The sequence below is a fragment of the Microcebus murinus genome, chromosome 4, assembly GCF_040939455.1.
Source record: "Microcebus murinus isolate Inina chromosome 4, M.murinus_Inina_mat1.0, whole genome shotgun sequence".
NCBI lineage: Eukaryota > Metazoa > Chordata > Mammalia > Primates > Cheirogaleidae > Microcebus > Microcebus murinus.
In genome coordinates this window covers 96,983,667-96,998,554 of record NC_134107.1, presented here as the reverse complement: position 1 = coordinate 96,998,554, position 14,888 = coordinate 96,983,667, and the positions used below count along the sequence as shown (strand labels likewise).

The window sequence follows — 14,888 nt, the reverse complement described above, 5'->3', positions numbered from 1 at the left end:
AGAAGCAAGCACAGCCCACATCCTGCTGCCTAACCGCAGCCTGCCTCTGGGTGGGGGAGCATGGCCTGCTTGAGAGCACCCCCCTCCTCCCTTCCCCAGCCCTGGCAGCTGATGGAAACCTGTGTCTACCCCCAAACCCACCCTTCTCTTACCTTCATCTGCCTTCAAGGCCTCTGTTTCTATCTTGCCCATTCTTTGAACTGACCTCCCCGCCCATCAGGGATCCATCAGTCACTTTCTGCCATTTTTGATGCTTTCCTCCAAGAGAAGGAAACTTTTCCTTCTTTCTCTCCTTCCTTCCTTTCTTTTTTGTTCTGTCTTTCCTTCCTTTTTTCTTTCTTTCTCCCTTTTTTTCTTTTTCTTTCTCTTTCTTTCTTTCACCCCTCCCTCTCTCTAGCACTCCCTCTCTTTCTCTGATGCCCTCTCCAAAGAGCTTCAGATAATGCCCCCACCAGCTGTGAAAATAGGCAGTGCTCACATTTGGGATCATAACAGAGGTATTTAGTAAGAGGTAGCGAGGACCTGTGTGCTCTTAGGAAACAAGAGCCTAACAGAAAAGAGGACCAGCAACTCTTTCAGCCAAATATGCTTTATTTTCTCTCTCTCAGCTGAGAGGAGCCAGCACATTTATGGAGATGCAAATGGCCATGCAGTGGCTTAAGGTAGAGACAAAGGGAGGTAGCAGGGGCAGGATCTGTGAGTGGGACAGGACCTCTGCCCAGTCCATCCCCAGAAAGGGTTGCAGAAGAGAGAGCAGGAAAAACAGAGAGGTAGATGGAATGGGGGACAACTCATACACAGGAAAAGGAAGGAGCTGAAGGGAGAAGTAACATCCCTTGGGGACAGGAAGAGTTGGCAGGGAGAGAATAACAGAAATAAATATCCTGACAAGAGTGGCAGGCCAGGTGTGAGGGTATAACTAACAATAATGTTTCAAGGGACAACACGGCAGCAATGTCCTAGGACTGGTCACCAGCAGAGCAGGCAGGAAGGAGGGAGCTGGGGACAAGGCTGTAGGGTATGAGTTCATCACTGGTTCAGGAACAATCCTCCTGTGGGGTCCAAGACTTGCCCAGGGAATGGGGAGAAGCAGGGTGCCAGGAGAGGAGCCAGACCAGTGGGAGGCAGCGTGCTGTATGGTCTGTCCTCAGATGCCTCTCTGATTCAAGCCGGAATACACTTCTCGCTGGCCTTTCCGGATGGGCTGGGGTGGAAGGGAGAGCGGGTGGTCAGTAGGGTGGGAAGATGTGCTTCTTAAGAAAGAAAGGGCACTAAAGATCTAGCTTTTGTGCAGCGGAAAGAACTTGTGGGATTGGAGTGAGGAGGCGGCTCGAATTCTAACCTCGTGGAGATGGGTAGGGGACTTGACCCAGTCACCTCCTTTTGTGAGCCTCAGCTTTCTCATTTCAAAAATGGGACTCTAGAGACCCATCTCCCTGGGCTTTTCTTAGGGTTAAAGAAGTCACTAATGCTTAAGTAAATACTTAAATGCCCAATAAAGTAAATGTCCAATAAATATTTGTTGAGTGTATCTAGGTGTGATATTCAAAATACTCAACAGCTGGTAGTGCACACACTGCTATGTCAGGCATTAACTCTTCAGTTACCGCAAATCAAGAGGCAGCCCAGTGGCGGAGGGGCTGTGATATGTAGCTGTGTGTGTGTGTGTGTGTGTGTGTGTGTGTGTGTGTAAGAGATAGGGTGGGCTGGGGTGGGAGAAGCTTGGGGCTATTTACCAATGAGGTACGTTAATAACTGGTATGACTACATTGGTGCATACTGGTGGAATATCAGCCCTGAATTTATTGTGTTAGAGTTTGCATATATGATATTCTCTATGGTTGTATCCCAGATTATGAATAAGCCAGAGAGAGAGTAGTGTGTCTCCCCCCGGCCCACCACCCCTTCTTGTTGCGGGAGCTGTGTAGCCTTGAGGTGGGCCTGTCCTACCATGGAGGAGGCAGAGGTGGGCACATGGGGGGTTGCTGGGAGCCCTGGGTGCAGGGCTTTGAAGTATCTGGCAGAAGAGATGGACCAGGGGTCCTCAAACTTTTTAAGCAGGGGGCCAGTTCACTGTCCCTCAGATTGTTGGAGGGCTGGACTATAGTTTTAAAAAAACTATGAACAAATTCCTATGCATACAGCACATATCTTATTTTGAAGCAAAAAAACAAATGGGCAAAAACACCCACATGTGCCCCTCAGGCCATAGTTTGAGGACGCCTGAGATGGACAGTCTCACCTGTTCCCCCTTCCCACTAGAAGGACTCCCACCACCCAGCTTCCTGGCCCACTCTATCCCCCGTTACCTCGTAGTCTGGGTTAGGAACAGGTGGTGGCCTCTCCTTGTTTTGTCCTGCAGAAGAGGGAAGGGAAAAGTCTTTGTTTCCATGAGGGAACACCAATCTGGCAGCACTGACTGTGCCAATGAGACCCCATTGGAGGATGGCAACCCCCTTTGTTCTCTACAACTCCCTTTCCCATTCAACCCCCTTTTCTCGTCTCTGTCTTTTGTCCCATCTCTAAGGACCCTCATGCCGATCTCACCAATTTGTGACTTTCCTCAGCTCAAGGTCCTCTCATTGTTTGTTTCCACGGGGAAGGGAAAGGAAAAGAAAGGAACTAATATTTCAAAGTTTCTCTTCCCACAGCTAGGGGATGGGATCTGATTACTGCAGAGCACTGACAGGCATTTGAGGGAGCCCATCATGCTCATAAGCTTTTTTACACTTTTCTAGAGTGGGAAGGAGAGAAGTGATCTGAGATGCAAAACCCTCTGTTGAGATAGGGTGTCAGAGCGAATGCCCTGCAGAAGCTGTTTTGACCCAGCTGTGGATGTGCCACCCGCCCTGGCCCCGGCTGGACGGCCCCCTTGGCAGGAATCTCCCCCGACCCAACTCCGCAGTCTTACCCCTGGGCCTGCCGCCAGCACCCATGCCTCGCGTCACAGGCTTGGCCTTGGCCTTTCTATTCTTGCTCCAGCAATAAACGAGCACCATCAAGCCCAGAGTGATGCAGACATCAACTATGACAATTGCAGCCACCGCCATCACGTCCACCTCCATGCAGTTCTCACACACTGTGGGGCGTGGGGGTGGGGAGAAGAGAATTCCACTGATTTAGGAAGACACGAGGACACTGGAGGTGAGGAAGGAACAATGAAGGCCATTCTCCCCTCCATGTCACATGCTTGCCACGGCCAGAGCCCTCCCTTTCAATATGTTTATAACAAAAACAACAAGCAAAGTGTGGTGGTTATGGGCAGAAGCTCGAATCCCGGGTTCGAATCTCAGCTTCATTACTCACTAGCTGTGAGAATTGTGAAATGTGTTTTCAACTCACGAAGCCTCTGTTTCCCCATCTACAAAATGGCAATTGAATAACTCATGTGGTTGTTGAGAGGATTACCTAAAAAAAAAATCCCTGGTAAGTGTTTCGTACAGTGCTTGAAACTTAACGAGCACTCACTAAATGTTAGCTATCGTTACTATTTTATTATTATGCCTAAGTTTATGATGTTTCACGATAATAGTTTTGAGTCTTTTTTGCAAGTTCTTCTGAAGAATTTATCTCTGGATACAGCATTATAGAAACTCACTGCTAAAATTCTGGGTGTGAGACAATCTAAATGACCCAATCCTGTCTCTTGGGAATCCTGATCTAAAATATTAGATCTAAGGCCGGGCGCGGTGGCTCACGCCTGTAATCCTAGCACTCTGGGAGGCCGAGGCGGGTGGATTGCTCGAGGTCAGGAGTTCAAAACCAGCCTGAGCAAGAGCGAGACCCCGTCTCTACCATAAATAGAAAGAAATTAATTGACCAACTAAAAATATATATACAAAAAATTAGCTGGGCATGGTGGCGCATGCCTGTAGATCCAGCTACTTGGGAGGCTGAGACAGCAGGATCGCTTGAGCCCAGGAGTTTGAAGTTGCTGTGAGCTAGGCTGATGCCATGGCACTCACTCTAGCCTGGGCAACAAAGTGAGACTCTGTCTCAAAAAAAAAAAAAATAAAATAAGATAAAATAAAATAAAATATTAGATCTAGCACAGATTGAGGCTACCCAGACAGCCCCCATTGGTGTTCTATCATATTCCAGAAAACGCTGATGCTGTGTGGCTCCAGAGTGTCCCAGGGTTGAGCATAGGAGGAAGCACAAAGATGCTAGGGGACTGTGAGTTGGGTCAGGGGAAATCATTGAGAATTCCCCTTTGAAATGGTCCTCCCTAAGGGGCCTACTGGGGCCTTTTCTGGAGACCTGTATTACCTCTTGCTTTCAGGTAGAGATAGTGGTTCTTTTTCTTCGAGTCTGCGTAGCAGGTATAATAACCGCTGTCCTCCGTTTCTGAAAATTCCTTCCACAATAGCTGCTTTTCGTTCTGATACTCGGATAATGCTTTACCATTTTTTTCCCAGTGTATTTCAGATTCAAGATCCAGAGGGCATGTCAGTTCTACTGTGGTCCCTGAGATGGAGACTTGATATGCTGGGGAATAGGAGCAAAAGGAGGGAAATTGGAGGGAGAAACCAGGGAATTTTCAGAAAAGGCAAATTAGTGACAAAAGAACCAACCAAATGCAGGAAGACATCTGTCATGCAGGTCTTAGATTTGCTTGTCAGAAGGGTGTTTTACTTGCTGGAGAGTGTGAAAAGGGGATGTGTGGGGGAAAGAAAACTAGAGAACATTTTGAAGGTGGCTTCAGGGTTTAGGCAGGGACATGGGGACTTGGGAAGGGGAGGATGAACATTAGTATCTGGAAACTTTCTGAAATGGGTGATGAGCATGTAAAGTTGGGAGGACCTCAGTTCTTGGGGTTAATCTCTCTCAATCAGTTCTTTCTCCTTTACCCACCAATCTGTATCCTCAGACAGGGAGTAAACAAAAGATTGATAAACTCACGTTTCAGCATAAGACCATCTGAAAATGAAAAAAGGAAAGAGCGGTAAGAAAATATTCTGGTTTAAGTTTAAATAGTAGGTAAAATTTTTCTAGTGGGACTAGACACTGCCTCCAAGAATTCCCAAAGTGGGTCTCATCATTTAGGGACCCCTAAGTCTTGAAGGTGAGGTATGTACCTAGCCATGAGATTTAGCTCAGAGATGTAACTTAGCTTATAGATATAACTCAGGTACATCAAATTAAGACTATACCAGCATGTGCTTCTACACCCAAACCCTCTGAAGATCAGAAAGTCTTAAAGTCCTAAGGCTGAAAAATTCTAGAAGTCTCTTGCCTCTAGCATTAGCCAGAACTGTATTCCAGATATGAAACAGCCTTCTCAGGGACAAAGACCTCTACACCACTGCATCACTCATTCTTGGGCTTACCTATTTCTCGTAAGCCCAATAATAATTTCTCCGAAATTATTTCTTATAGCTAACAGAGTCCCTCATAATAGAGAACAAACATCTTCTTATTCCGTATAATTGTCTCTGTTATTGCCTTTAAATGATGTAAAGCACCTATACATTTTGAGGAAATGGTTCTTTCAATAAAAATTGGCTTTATATTATCTTTGAACATAATCAACTCTCAGTTATTTTTTGTCAGAGGGAAGGCCCATTGGTGTGGACGGATGAAATCAACTCATAATTCACTAATGCTATCTGGGGATCTAGCCAAATTCCGCACAGCAGCTAGTTTTGCGCTGGGAGGTAAAGCTGAGTCCATCTTTGTTTCCTGGAAACCTTGTGGCTGAAACACTGGGCCCTGAGGAGCCTGGGCATGGCCGCTGGAAGACGGGAGAGGTGGTGGTGCTCGGAGACAGCACGCTACTGCGGAAGGAGCACTGGACTCAGAGTCAGAAGCCTTGTGTTTGAATCCCAGCTCTGGGCAAATCATTTACCTTCTCTGAGCCTCAATTTCCTTATCAGGGAAGTGGAACTAAAACACCCACCTCACAAGGTTTTTGTGAGAATTAAAGGGATAAAGAGGGTGAACGTGAATGGCACATAGCATATGCTCAAGAAAGATGTCACTTCCTTTCCTCTTTTCCTTCTTGGGGTCTTGCTGCCATGGAAAACAGAACTGAGCTCTGACCCAGTTGCTCAGGCAGCCCTCTGGCCGAGGCGGAAGACAATGCAAATTATTCCCCAGGCTTTCTACTTGCTAATAATTGGGAGTTGAATATGATGACCATAGATACTTGATATTATTTTGACTCATAAGTAATTTTTCAGCACTGATGTTTCTTAGAAATGTTAAGTGAACTAGATATCATAAATAAAATGGCTTAAAAGCAAATAGACATTATATTCTGCTTGGTATGTTTGTTTGAAAAAAAGGAGTGTAAAGAAAATTGCTCACAACTTTAATTGGCATAAATTCAGTAGGAGAGCTTAGACTTTTTCATGCTCATACAAGAGTCTAGATGTCTATGCTTAGACATCAGTGTTCTTACACAAGACCATTGGCTTCTTGAGAGGAGGGAATTAGCAATGGGTTCATATGTTTTGTTCATTTATTCATTCAAAAATATTCATTGAACAGCTAATATGTGCCAGACCCTGGCCTAGGTATATGAGACATTGTCTCTGCCTTCAAGGATCTCATGGTTTATACAAAAACGCATGGTAGCTCCAACCCACACCTACATTTGTGTTCTCACCTGACTGACTGTGTGCTCAGGAATACATATACACATAGCTATAACAAGACATGACAGCAACAAATACAGGCATGTTTCATACAGATTCCATTGAAAGATAGCTGTATTTTCCTTTTACTAGTTCTAGTTCTCAGTGCTTATTACTGTTCCTGTCCTCTATGATCATTTTGTCTCCCATTTTTTTTTAATTGGCTGAATTTAAGTAAAATTGTTCCACATTTGAAAAGAGTTCATATAGAGTGAAAATCCTCTTACCAGTTTCTTCATTGTCTGAAAAGGAAAATGACAAGAGGCCATTAGTAATATTTCTATCAGCAGCTAAGATCAGACCCTCCTCCCATGGGTTAGGACTCTTCCCTCAACCTTTTGGAAACAATGGATCTTCAAATTTTCTTGGCTGTTCATGAAAAGCTGTTTTGAGCCTTATATCTTCTATTAAATATCTGAGGGCTATTTATAAAAATGGCTCCACAGTGCAATGTAGATGAGCAGTGTTTGCATTTAAATACACCATTGGTTCACTCAGTTTGGAAGAGCTGATTGGATAGAGAGGCTTCTTGTGTTGCAACACACGGAACTCTTACCGCTATGATTGAGAAAGTAAGTCCAGGGTAAGCACACTCACACATGTGCACACACATGAACACACATGGAGGCACATTCAGAGTATTCAGACATGTGATTCTGAGTATGTACCCAAATATTTCCCCAGAGGCGTATCCAGAGTAACCCTGTTCACGTATTCTTGCCACATAACCTCCACAAAACCTCACAGCAAATGTAAAATGCAGACAAACGAGAATGGTTGGCATTTTCAACTTAACAGTCGAGATTTTGCTTTTGAATAATTAAGACTTGTTATTTCCTGTGATCTCTGTTGCTTCACTTGGCTAGAAATATCTCTAGATTTATGAGAAAAAGGCAAAGGAAAAGATGGGAGCAATCCCTTTCACTGGTCTCTGTGGAAGTTCTGTGAGAGGCTGAGAGAAAGTTCCACTCATAAATACAAAGAATGTTGGGCTGATTTTATAGCAAAGAAAGAAAGGGTATCTTACCTTCCTGCCCCCAAGTGCCAACTAGAAAACAAATAATAATAATAAAAAGTTAGTAAATATTGTGGGTGCCTGCAATTCCAAACACAAAGAGGGCTGTGTTATGGCTCCTGAAGTCCCTCTCAACTACGGTTAGATCCTAGCCATTTCTATACCCCAGGAAAGTAAACTTATTGCTGGGTATTGACCAGGGGTTCCTGGGCAGTTTGGGAGGAAATAGAGCAAGAAAGCATCTAGCATTAAATATGAGATTAGAAGTGTTTGGCAAGCAGAAATCAGAAAAAGTTAGGACTGCTTTTTGGGTGACTGGAGAAATATCAAAAGAATTTTGCAACCAAGCCTCCATTTTGAAAGTTGGTCTCTGTGAAAGAAAAACAAGCCCTTGGTTGGGTATAAATGTTGGGATTCTTGTTTCATCTCTAGCTCCTGCTTGTCTGATGGTTCAGTTTTTCCATTTGTTTTCTGCTTGAGACAGAGGTGGAAATATTTGAAACCCTGATTACTCATCAACTAGAGCCCGTGCGTTGAAGAGCTCGATCACATTTCCACAGGGCCCTCCAAAGTCTCCTCACTCAGCATTAACTGAGGTTTCCCTGGCATTGCCTGAAAATTTTCTGTATACCTAAACTGTTCTTTTAGCAAAGCCTCTACTTTGGTGAGACACGCTCCCTACTGCCCTATCCCCAGAGCAGACTGGGTATGTTCTTTTTTTTTTTTGAATTTTTTTTTTTAATTTCGGCATATTATGGGGGTACAGATTTTAAGGTTTCAATAAATGCCCATTTCCCCCCTCCCCCCACAAGTCTGAGTCTCCATCATGACCATCCCCCAGATGGGTATGTTCTTATGATGTTAAAATTCTCGGGGTGCTGGGTCTTTGATATTCTACTTTTTCTTTTTTTAAGAAAAAGCATAGTTTTTCTTAAAACTGCCCCTGCTACTCAATATGTTCCTTGGACCAGTAGCAGATTAATAACTTTGAGAGCTTATTAGACATGTGGAATCTCAGTCCCTGCTGCAGGTTTCCTGAAACAGAAGCTGCATTTTTTTTTTTTTTTTTTTTTTTTTTTTTTTTTGAGACAGAGTCTCACTTTGTTGCCCGGGCTAGAGTGAGTGCCGTGGCGTCAGCCTAGCTCACAGCAACCTCAATCTCCTGGGCTCGAGTGATCCTTCTGCCTCAGCCTCCCGGGTAGCTGGGACTACAGGCATGCGCCACCATGCCCGGCTAATTTTTTTTTTTTTTATATATATATCAGTTGGCCAATTAATTCCTTTCTATTTATAGTAGAGACGGGGTCTCGCTCAGGCTGGTTTTGAACTCCTGACCTTGAGCAATCCGCCCGCCTCGGCCTCCCAAGAGCTAGGATTACAGGCGTGAGCCACAGCGCCCGGCCCAGAAGCTGCATTTTAACACGAACCCCAGGTGATTTGTGTGCACATTCAAGTTTGAGAAACCCAATGAGTTAGGGGCCCCTGTGATGGCCTTGTCTAGGTTTTTGAAATAAAACCCTCATGAGCCATTTTGCCTCATGTGATGCAGTCATTCAAAGCACAGGCCCTGCAGACACACAGTCCTGATTTCCCAGATCAGCTTTAGCACTTACTGTGTGGTTTTAAACAAGTTATTTAACATTTTTGAGTATCAATTTCTTCATTCGTACAATAGAGGATATAACACCTTCCTTCCAAGGTAGAAGTATGGTGTTATCAGTTAACACACATAAAGACTTTTTTCTTTTTTTTTTTTTTTTTTTTTTTTTTTTTTTTTTTTTTTTTTTGAGACAGAGTCTCGCTTTGTTGCCCAGGCTAGAGTGAGTGCCATGGCGTCAGCCTAGCTCACAGCAACCTCAAACTCCTGGGCTCGAGTGATCCTTCTGCCTCAGCCTCCCGGGCAGCTGGGACTACAGGCATGCGCCACCATGCCCGGCTAATTTTTTATATATATCAATTGGCCAATTAATTTCTTTCTATTTATAGTAGAGACGGGGTCTCGCTCTTGCTCAGGCTGGTTTTGAACTCCTGACCTTGAGCAATCCGCCCGCCTCGGCCTCCCAAGAGCTAGGATTACAGGCGTGAGCCACAGCGCCCGGCCTAAGACTTTTTTCTTAACATAGTACCTGGCACTCAGTAAATGGCAACTTTAAAAAAATATATTATTTATCTCATATGAAATATGTAAATGGTCTTAGTTATCTGTCAATTTATATCCCACCTTGATTCAAAAAGGACAAAACTAATTGAAAGCTCTTGATCACCTAAAAAGGCCTGAAAATTATGAGGCATTTTATTGTCTCAAAGATACTAAACTTGCTGTGTATACCCTGTGCAGTTTGGGTCCAACTAGCTGATCTCCCCAAAACAAGGAGTGGAGCTTTGCTCTCTAACCTCTTTTCTGTTAGTTCTTAAGGGCTCAGTAAATTCACCAACAGAATTTGGTCAATACATAGGATCATTCCCACCTCTTTTCTTTGACTGCTCTTGGAAGGCTCCCCCAGGCACCTGGGGCATATCTTTCTCGTTAGCCTCCGGCTCCAATTCCCCACCCTAATGTAGCACAAACAGTTCCTTACGTCTTCTGTTAGATTGAGGCTTCTTGGTGCCACTGGGCAGTGCCAGGTAATGCCGTGAGCCTTCCAGTGGTCTGGAGACACATCACCCTTTTTCATTCCCTCCTACTCACCTGATAAGAGGCAGAGTCCCAGAACTCTCCAGACAGTGCCCGACTGCATCTTCCTCTCACAGGACGCTCACTCTACTAAGATGGCGGAGACACGGCAGCTTATGACTGCTGAAAGAAGAAATCAGAGGATTTTTTCCAAGACATCTGCTGGAGATAAGGCCCCTGGGGCCGTTGTTTGCAACGCTAGCATGAAAAAGGGGTCTTCGTCAGAGGGAGACTCACCATTTTCCTAAGCAAGCACCGGAGGCTGGGAGGGGAGGCGGGTTTTTGAACCCCACACAGGAAGTGTCGAGGGGCCTGGTGGTTCTACCTCTCTTGGAAACGTTCAAGGCACAGGCCTCCACCTGGCTGGGCTGAGGAGAGCTGCTGGGCCCCACAGCCTTCCTATAAGGACAAGCAAGAGGATTCTGATGAAACCTGAAGGTGCCGTGAAAAACACCTGCCACTTAGCGGCCCAGGCCATGAACAATGCTCCTCCACACTGGGGCTCCTTTCTCAGATACCACCCCCATGCCCCCCCCCCCCCCTCCAAGCTGTAACAGGAAGAGAGAGGAGCATTGAATATTTGCTTTCTTTACGGTGTGCCCGGTGTGGAGCAGCAGGGTACAACCATCTTATTAGCAAAACCTGTTGGCTTGAAAATACATGTTGGCTTAAAACCATGAGATGTCATTCTTTTGGCCTATAAACTTTACAAAAATACTTAAAAACACAGTACTCAGGCCAGGTGTGGTGGCTCATGCCTGTAATCCTAGCACTCTGGGAGGCTGAAGTGGATGGATCATTTGAGATCAGGAGTTCGAGACCAGCCTGAGCAAGAGCGAGACCCCCCTCTTTACTACAAATAGAAAGAAATTAGCTGGAAAAGTAAAAATATATAGAAAAAATTAGCCAGGCATGGTGGTGCATGCCTGTAGTCCCAACTACTCGGGAGGCTAAGGCAGAAGGATTGCTTGAGCCGAGGAGTTTGAGGTTGCTGTGAGCTAGGCTGATGCCATGGCACTCTAGCCCGGGCAACAGAGTGAGAATCTGTCTCAAAAAACAAAAAACAACAACAACAAAAACAAACAAACAAAAACACCGTACTCAATGTTGGAAAGGTAAAGAGTGATGGTATCAAAGTCTACTGGTGTGAGTGCAAATTGATGCAGCGTTTGTTTTTAAGCATGCATGAATTGATGGGTATTATATGGGGTATTATAATAAATAATAATAATAATAAATATAATAAATGGGTATTATATCCAGGCACTGTGCTAAGGGCTTTACTGACATAACTCACTTAATCCTGAAAACAACCCTCTAAGGTAGGTAGCCTCATTTTATACTTGAGCAAACTAAAGTCCAGACAGTTATATAATTTGTTGCAGATCACAGAGCTCGGACTCTAGAATACATTTTGGCAAAATTCACTTATTTAGTAAATATTTTCCATCTACTATGCCGTTGTTATATGCTGGGTGCTAGTAATGGAGCCGTAACAAGAGAGAGAGCCCTCGTGCCCAAATAAAGGAAATGTAGACATTAAGCAGGTAACTTCAGGAGGCTAATGCTGGGAAAGAAGGTACACAGGTGCGGTGGCGGGAGTGACAGAAGGGGGTCTCAAGATAGTCTGGGGGTAGAGAAGGCCTCCCTGAGCAGGTGACATCTAAGCTGAAATTTGATTGAGGCACACAAGTGAGCCAGGTGGTGCGGAAGACAGGCAAAGGACTCCAGACAGAGGGAGCAGTGTGTTTAAAGCCCAGAGATGAGGAAGAGAAACAGAAACTCCAGATGAGCAGGTAACAGAGAGTGTGAGGAGCGGCAAGAAGTACGATAGGAAACTCAGCAGGGCCAGATGGGCAGGGATTGACAAGCCATGCTAAGGATTCTTAAGGACTGTTGAAGGGCCATAGGAAGCGATTGAAGGGTTTAAAAACAGAACAGTGACGGTATTAGATTCTTATAATTTTTAAATGAAAAAACTTTTAATTGTGGAAGTAACACATGAACATATTAAAAACAACAAAGACACAGAAGGGCTGTGTGACAACAGTCCCCTGCCCCACTTTGCCTCGCCCCATCCTCTCCCTAGAGAAAACCACTTTAAACTTTTTAAACTGCTCTTTTTTTTTTTCTGGCGGTTACCTTCATAGCTGTAAATGTGCATTGTCATCCGTTGGGCTTTCTGGGAAGCAAACTTTCAGATGGACATTTGTGCAGGTGGCTCGCTGAGGGAGGGCAGGAGCAGCACCTGTAAGGGAGGGAGGAAGCAGGATGGGGCAGAGAGAGAAGGTGAACCATGATGAGGTTGCAGCGGGAGCCTCAGCCAATGCCACAGGCAGTTCTCAGGCCTGGGCGACCCTCCAGGGTTGTCCTGAATGGAGGCAAAGGGCACATCATCCAGTCGTTGGATGTGAGCTGTTCCCACAGAGGAGAGGTGAAGGTGGGTGAGTTTGCTGCTTCCCCTGAGCACAATGCCTTTGACAGGGCTCAATTGTGAGTTTTTGGGGGATGAGAATCCCAATCCCCCAGAGGAGTGAGCAGTCCTTAAAGGGACCTGGGTGGTGCCACACAGCACCCCCGCAGCTCACCCCCTTGCACTGCTTGGATCCATTTGCTTCCTATAATAATTTCATCCCACCCTCGAATAGCCTATTCAGGATTCTGGTTGCTTTCTTTTCCTGCAGAAGCTTATAAAAGGAAAGTCAGCAGGACACACTGCAGGCCCACTGCCACTGCTGCCTGGGAGTTCCATCTTGTCGTCACCACCTCCCTCCTTTGTTACCCATTCTGGATGGCTCCCAGCCCCAGCTAGCACCTCTGCTGACATAGCTTGAGCAGTCTGAGCCCCTGGTCACCATGGCCTTTTCAGGTTGAGGCTGCTGTACTTGTCTGTTGACCATTAAAACTGCATGGTTAGCCGGGCGTGGTGGCTCACGCCTGTAATCCTAGCTCTCTGGGAGGCTGAGGCGGGCGGATCCTTTGAGCTCAGGAGTTCAAAACCAACCTGAGCAAGAGCGAGACCCCGTCTCTACTATAAATAGAAAGAAATTAATTGGCCAACTAATATATATAGAAAAAATTAGCCGGGCATGGTGGCGCATGCCTGTAGTCCCAGCTACTCAAGAGGCTGAGGCAGAAGGATCGCTTGAGCCCAGGAGTTTGAGGTTGCTGTGAGCCAGGCTGACGCCATGGCACTCACTCTAGCCTGGGCAACAAAGTGAGACTCTGTCTCAAAAACAAAACAAAACAAAACAAAACAAAAAAAAAACTGCATGGTGGGACAGTAAGAGGTGCCCTGGGGGGCCTTGGATTCTGTCTGTATTGTCCCAGCTCCCTGCAGCCCTGCCTCTTCCTTATCAACAGGTAAGGAGAGATTCTCTCTGCTGGGAAAGTGAATAGTGTTTTGTGCTTACTGGTCTCTTGGCAGTGGTGAGGCTTAAAGTTTAATAAGACTCTTGCTGTGGACTATGACGGAAACATTCTGCCTCTGGAAGCCATGGACTCTAGAAACTCAGAGCCTAGAGTGCTGGGGTAGGAAGGACAAGTGTCCTCAGTGGGCCACTGGGAGTAATGGTAAGCATGGGTACTGCTACTTCTAACCCTTAGTTCCTGGACACATGTATTCTACCTCTTGGGGACACAGTACCCCATAATGGTCATTAGTTTAAGATGTATCCCATGTCCTGAAGATACCATGCTATCGTGCCCAATCCTAGCAGGGTGTCATCTCTAAGTTGATACCTTACCTATGTCTTCAACAGACTATTCCATTGATCCATCAGGCTGGCAGCTTCAGGGTGGTGTGGTATATGCTAGGACCAGTGGATCTCACGGTCATATGTCCATTGACACACGTTTGTTGTAACGTGGGTCCTGTGGTCTGTTGTGATGCTGTGGAAAACCCAATGCCGATAGGACAGGTGGTATGGGAACTCTTGGATGGTGGGGCTAGCTGAGGCACTGCAGGCAAGAAAATCAAACTTCATAACCAGAACATGTCAAATTTGAATTGAGCCCTTTCCAGGTTTGGTTTGGAAAGGGTCTGAGGTAATCCACTTCCCAAGAAGCAACTGGTTGGTTTCTTTCAGGGATGAGGCCAGATCAGGGGCTTCGCACTGAACTCTGTTTAGGCCACTTCTCTTTCCACATAAAGTAGATGACCAGGTGCAACCCCAGGAGCCCTGCCCTTTGAGAGGATTTCCCTGCACTACTCCTTCAAGACCATCCCCGAGGGGAGCTGCAGGGCTGCAGCATTCTCTTTGGGGCTTACATCCACATACCAAGCTGGCATCTGCTAAGGAAGCTCAGGCGTTAGTCTCCTCTGTCAGGTCCTCAGGGATGGCCTACCATGCAGCCACAGGTTAAGCTGAAGGTGGAGTATTGGTGCCCCAGGGGTGGATGATGGAGGAGTCAGGGCCATTATTCCTGCAGTGGCAGCTTTATTCTCTGGTGCTGTTCATGCCTGACCCACATTGTATTCCTTCTGTCTTACAATAGATTGTTGTTGTGCCCACCCAACCTTAAGAGTTGGTGGGTCTGACAGTGCCTAGCTTATAATGGG

The 14,888-nt window shown here is 45.7% G+C and overlaps 1 protein-coding gene across 2 annotated transcripts; it reads right to left on the bottom strand.

The window, feature by feature from the left end:
• Nucleotides 1–573: 573 nt before the first annotated feature.
• CD3E (CD3 epsilon subunit of T-cell receptor complex) lies at nucleotides 574–10,852 on the bottom strand. 2 transcript variants are annotated; one of them, XM_012773628.3, is made up of 9 exons: nucleotides 10,565–10,852; nucleotides 10,343–10,450; nucleotides 7,666–7,686; nucleotides 6,866–6,880; nucleotides 4,903–4,920; nucleotides 4,270–4,488; nucleotides 2,912–3,079; nucleotides 2,310–2,356; nucleotides 574–1,204 (listed from the first exon to the last, which is right to left on the bottom strand). In XM_012773628.3, exons 2-9 carry the CDS (start codon nucleotides 10,389–10,391, stop codon nucleotides 1,148–1,150), a joined length of 594 nt encoding a protein of 197 aa, XP_012629082.2. In that variant the 5' UTR covers nucleotides 10,392–10,450; nucleotides 10,565–10,852; the 3' UTR covers nucleotides 574–1,147. The 2 variants fall into 2 exon arrangements, with proteins under 2 accessions (XP_012629082.2, XP_075858671.1); XM_076002556.1 differs by having other exon boundaries at nucleotides 10,343–10,447.
• Between the last annotated feature and the right edge of the window lie 4,036 nt (nucleotides 10,853–14,888).

Coding starts and splice junctions, on each gene's coding strand:
- CD3E (XM_012773628.3), bottom strand. CDS start 10,391: ATGCAGTCGGGCACTGTCTGGAGAGTTCTGGGACTCTGCCTCTTATCA. Junction 2,357..2,911: donor TGCTGGCGGCAGGCCCAGGG/GTAAGACTGCGG, acceptor CCTCTTCTGCAG/GACAAAACAAGGAGAGGCCA. Junction 1,205..2,309: donor TTCCTAACCCAGACTACGAG/GTAACGGGGGAT, acceptor CTTCCACCCCAG/CCCATCCGGAAAGGCCAGCG.